General features: G+C 46.8%; 1 protein-coding gene across 1 annotated transcript in view; it reads left to right on the top strand.

Annotated features, from left to right (window-relative positions):
* The window catches only part of LOC139406324 (tripartite motif-containing protein 16-like), a 21,036-nt gene extending 16,443 nt beyond the window's left edge, over positions 1-4,593 (top strand). The window contains exons 4-6 of the mRNA XM_071148819.1: positions 1,674-1,833; positions 1,959-2,018; positions 2,250-4,593. Coding sequence (XP_071004920.1) covers positions 1,674-1,833; positions 1,959-2,018; positions 2,250-2,758 — 729 coding nt within the window. The 3' untranslated portion in view covers positions 2,759-4,593. The remainder of the gene's footprint in view (positions 1-1,673; positions 1,834-1,958; positions 2,019-2,249) is intronic.
* The last annotated feature ends 553 nt before the right edge of the window (positions 4,594-5,146 follow it).

Raw genomic sequence — 5,146 nt, 5'->3', positions numbered from 1 at the left:
GCAATATTGCTCCAGAATATTAATGTTTTGTTGAAGACCTTCTTTGGTTGGTGATAGAAGTACCAAGTCATCAGCATATAGCAGGTATTTCACCTCTGTGTCAAATAGTGTGAGTCCTCTCTCTCTCTCTGTCCGTCCCTCTCCCTCTCTCTGTCCGTCCCCTCTCTCTCTCCGTCCCTCTCTCTCTGTCCGCCCCTCTCTCTCTGTCTGTCCCTCTCTCTCTATCCGTCCCTCTCTCTCTGTCCGTCCCTCTCTCTCTCTATCCGTCCCTCTCTCTCTCTGTCCGCCCCTCTCTCTCTGTCCGTCCCTCTCTCTCTCTATCCGTCCCTCTCTCTCTCTGTCCGCCCCTCTCTCTCTGTCCGTCCCTCTTTCTTTCTGTCCGCCCCTCTCTCTCTGTCCGTCCCTCTCTCTCTCTGTCCCTCTCTCTCTCTCTCTGTCCGTCCCTCTCTCTCTGTCCGTCCCTCTCTCTCTGTCCGTCCCTCTCTCTCTCTGTCCGCCCCTCTCTCTCTCTGTCCGCCCCTCTCTCTCTCTGTCCGCCCCTCTCTCTCTGTCCGCCCCTCTCTCTCTGTCCGCCCCTCTCTCTCTGTCCGTCCCTCTCTCTGTCCGTCCCTCTCTCTCTCTGTCCCTCTCTCTCTCTGTCCATCCCTCTCTCTCTGTCCGTCCCTCTCTCTTTCTGTCCCTCTCTCTCTCTGTCCGCCCCTCTCTCTCTCTGTCCGCCCCTCTCTCTCTCTGTCTGTCCCTCTCTCTCTCTGTCCGTCCCTCTCTCTCTCTCTGTCCGTCCCTCTCTCTCTCTCTGTCCGTCCCTCTCTCTCTCTCTGTCCGTCCCTCTCTCTCTCTCTGTCCGTCCCTCTCTCTCTCTGTCCGTCCCTCTCTCTCTCTGTCCGTCCCTCTCTCTCTCTGTGCGCCCCTCTCTCTCTCTGTCCGCCCCTCTCTCTCTCTGTCCGTCCCTCTCTCTCTCTGTCCGTCCTTCTCTCTCTCTGTCCGTCCTTCTCTCTCTTTCTGTCCGCGCCTCTCTCTCTGTCCGTCTCTCTCTGTCCGCCCCTCTCTCTCTCTGTCCCTCTCTCTCTCTGTCCGTCCCTCTCTCTCTCTCTGTCCGTCCCTCTCTCTCTCTGTCCGTCCCTCTCTCTCTGTCCGTCCGTCTCTCTCTCCTTCTGTCCGTCCCTCTCTCTCTCTCTTTGTCCGTCCCTCTCTCGCTCTCTCTCTGTCCGTCCCTCTCTCTCTCTCTCTCTGTCCGTCCCTCTCTCTCTCTCTCTCTCTGTCCGTCCATCTCTCTCTCTGTCCGTCCCTCTCTCTCTCTCTTTCTGTCCGTCCCTCTCTCTCTCTGTCCGTCTCTCTCTCTCTGTCCGTCCCTCTCTCTCTCTCTGTCCGTCCCTCTCTCTCTCTCTCTCTGTCCGTCCCTCTCTCTCTCTCTGTCCGTCCCTCTTTCTCTCTGTCCGTCCTTCTCTCTCTCTGTCCGTCCCTCTCTCTCTCTCCAGAGTTATCAGTCTCTCTCTCTCTCTCTCTCGCTCTCTCTCCAGAGTTATCAGTCTCTCTCTCTCCAGAGTTGTCAGTCTCTCTCTCTCTCTATCTCCAGTTATCAGTCTCTCTCTCTCTCTCTCTCCAGAGTTATCAGTCTCTCTCTCTCTCTCTCTCTCTCCAGAGTTATCAGTCTCTCTCTCTCTCTCTCTGTCCAGAGTTATCAGTCTCTCTCCAGTATCAGTATATCTTCAGACTTACCCAGCATCGTTGTCCGTCCTCTTCAGTACTTTGGAGATGTGAGTAAGACTGTGTCTGAACTGAGAGAGAAACTAGAAGACTTCCTTAAAGGAGAATGGACCAAGATCTCCACTACAGGTGTGTTGAAAACAATAAGAACATCAACTTTAGACCATTGAAAGTTCCCTACTAGTCATATACATGTGGAATATGGTCTGATGATAACATTCCCTCTCTCTGTCAATGTGTTTGTGTGTCTGTAGTGAATATAGTGGATGTTGTACTGCCTCCAGAGCCCAAGACCAGAGAACAGTTGTTACAATGTGAGTCTCTTTATTGTGAAGTAACTAACAGTCTCTTTTTACTGACACTCCTAACAATCCCTCTAGAAATATATAGCAATAGTAGATCTAATCAAAGACTGGGTATCTATCTGACTCCTCATATTTCTCTGATTTGATCTCTGCTGTGCTCTAATCAAAGACAGGGTAGATACAGTATCTGACTTAACTTATTGTTCTGACTCCCCTCATTGGTCTCTGCTCTTCTCCCAGATTCCTGTCAGCTCACACTGGACCCAAACACAGCACACACACACCTCTCTCTGTCTAAAGGGAACAGAAAGGTGACCAGTACAGGCCAAGTCCAACCATATCCTGTCCATCCAGACAGATTCACCAACTGGTGTCAGGTTCTGTGTAGAGAGGGTCTGTCTGGATGCTGTTACTGGGAGGTGGAGAGGACTGGTGATGTTGTTACAGCAGTCTCATATAAAGACATCAGCAGAACAGAGAAAGATGGTGGATTTGGAAACAATAACAAGTCCTGGAGTTTAGACTGCTATAGAGGTGGTTATTGTTTCAGACACAATAATGTTGAGACTAAAGTATCAGGCCCTCAGTCCTCCAGAGTAGGAGTGTACCTGGATCACAAGGCAGGTACTCTGTCCTTCTACAGTGTCTCTGACACAATGACCCTCCTCCACAGAGTCCAGACCACATATACTCAGCCCCTCTATCCTGGGTTTTATGTCTCTGGTTCTGCTGAGCTGGTTAAACTGTAGTAGGGTCCACATAGACACTAGTCATGCTGGTGTAGTCTATAGCTGAGCTGGTTAAACTGTAGTAGGGTCCACATAGATACTAGTCATGCTGGTGTAGTCTATAGCTGAGCTGGTTAAACTGTAGTAGGGTCCACATAGATACTAGTCATGCTGGTGTAGTCTATAGCTGAGCTGGTTAAACTGTAGTAGGGTCCACATAGATACTAGTCATGCTGGTGTAGTCTATAGCTGAGCTGGTTAAACTGTAGTAGGGTCCACATAGATACTAGTCATGCTGGTGTAGTCTATAGCTGAGCTGGTTAAACTGTAGTAGGGTCCACATAGATACTAGTCATGCTGGTGTAGTCTATAGCTGAGCTGGTTAAACTGTAGTAGGGTCCACATAGATACTAGTCATGCTGGTGTAGTCTATAGCTGAGCTGGTTAAACTGTAGTAGGGTCTACATAGATACTAGTCATGCTGGTGTAGTCTATAGCTGAGCTGGTTAAACTGTAGTAGGTCCACATAGATACTAGTCATGCTGGTGTAGTCTATAGCTGAGCTGGTTAAACTGTAGTAGGGTCCACATAGATACTAGTCATGCTGGTGTAGTCTATAGCTGAGCTGGTTAAACTGTAGTAGGGTCCACATAGATACTAGTCATGCTGGTGTAGTCTATAGCTGAGCTGGTTAAACTGTAGTAGGGTCCACATAGACACTGTCATGCTGGTGTAGTCTATAGCTGAGCTGGTTAAACTGTAGTAGGGTCCACATAGATACTAGTCATGCTGGTGTAGTCTATAGCTGAACTGGTTAAACTGTAGTAGGGTCCACATAGATACTAGTCATGCTGGTGTAGTCTATAGCTGAGCTGGTTAAACTGTAGTAGGGTCCACATAGATACTAGTCATGCTGGTGTAGTCTATAGCTGAGCTGGTTAAACTGTAGTAGGGTCCACATAGATACTAGTCATGCTGGTGTAGTCTATAGCTGAGCTGGTTAAACTGTAGTGGGGTCCACATAGATACTAGTCATGCTGGTGTAGTCTATAGCTGAGCTGGTTAAACTGTAGTAGGGTCCACATAGATACTAGTCATGCTGGTGTAGTCTATAGCTGAGCTGGTTAAACTGTAGTAGGGTCCACATAGATACTAGTCATGCTGGTGTAGTCTATAGCTGAGCTGGTTAAACTGTAAACTGATTTGTTATTAATTAAAATTCAATCCAATGTTTTAATCTTGTACATTTCCATGAATCATGATGTCTGGTGTTGATGTATATTGGTTGTCATTCAGAACCATTGATATGTTTTCTCAGTTGGTTCTCTGTCTCTATGTAATTCTCCTCAGTATCATTGATCAGCTTGTTGGCTCGGTCCTAATTGATGTGTTCTCTGTCACCTGGAGCTGCATGGAAAATGGTCCAGGAACTAAAGGACAATTCAGGACTAGTCAGCCCACTACAAGCTGGTATCACTTACTTTCTACTAAACTATATGGTCTGGTTTCCCAGACACAGATGAATCCTAGTCCTGGACTAAACAGTATGTTCAATGTAGATGTCCAGGAAACCGGCCCTAAATGTGTCATCTTTCATCCTCCCATACTGCTCAGTCCAGCAACATTAAACCTGTCCAGCAGGTGGTGCTGTTGACCAAACAATAAAACCAGCAGATATCTTGACTTGCCACTCAGTATATCAGTAATGTTCAGAATAGTACTTTAATATCATTGGAGATTGATGGTCTTTTTAATCCACTATCCAGAGTCAGGAACAGATGAAGTTAGGTCTGCTACTGTTCAGTGATTAAATATGATTTATGGTGATGGGAAATAATAAAAAACACTCAACTTCATCTAGTAATAGTTTTCCTTTGTTATTTATTCCAAGGTGTGTCTTTAACTTGTAAATGTATTGTGTGGAGGTGAGCTAGTGGTGTGGCTGATAGAATAGAATGAAAAGGGAGGAGGGGAGGAAGAGGGGAGGAGTGAAGGGCTGTTCAAGAATCCAGATGAGGAAGAGGAAGATGTTCAGGGGAATTACTGTCTCTGTTCCAAATGGTTCCCTATTCCCTACGTAGTGCACTACGGTGCTTCTGACCAGGTCTAAAGTAGTGTTCTACGTAGGGAATAGGGTGTAGATTTATTACAATATCATTCTTTAGTGTTTGGCACAAAAATATATTAGATCTCCACCCCCCCACTTCCTGTCTGTCACCCCCCAGTTCTGTTAAGACTTCCTCTCATTGAACTGGGCCTCATTCTAAATGGTCACTTTGTATTGATAGTCCATACTGGTCTTTACTATGGTTCTACATACAGTACCTGTATTGATAGTCCATACTGGTCTTTACTATGGTTCTACATACAGTATCTGTACTGTATAGTGATATATGTCTATATGTCTGA

Source organism: Oncorhynchus clarkii, chromosome 4 (assembly GCF_045791955.1).
Source record: "Oncorhynchus clarkii lewisi isolate Uvic-CL-2024 chromosome 4, UVic_Ocla_1.0, whole genome shotgun sequence".
NCBI lineage: Eukaryota > Metazoa > Chordata > Actinopteri > Salmoniformes > Salmonidae > Oncorhynchus > Oncorhynchus clarkii.
This window is presented reverse-complemented; position numbering and strand designations above follow the sequence as displayed.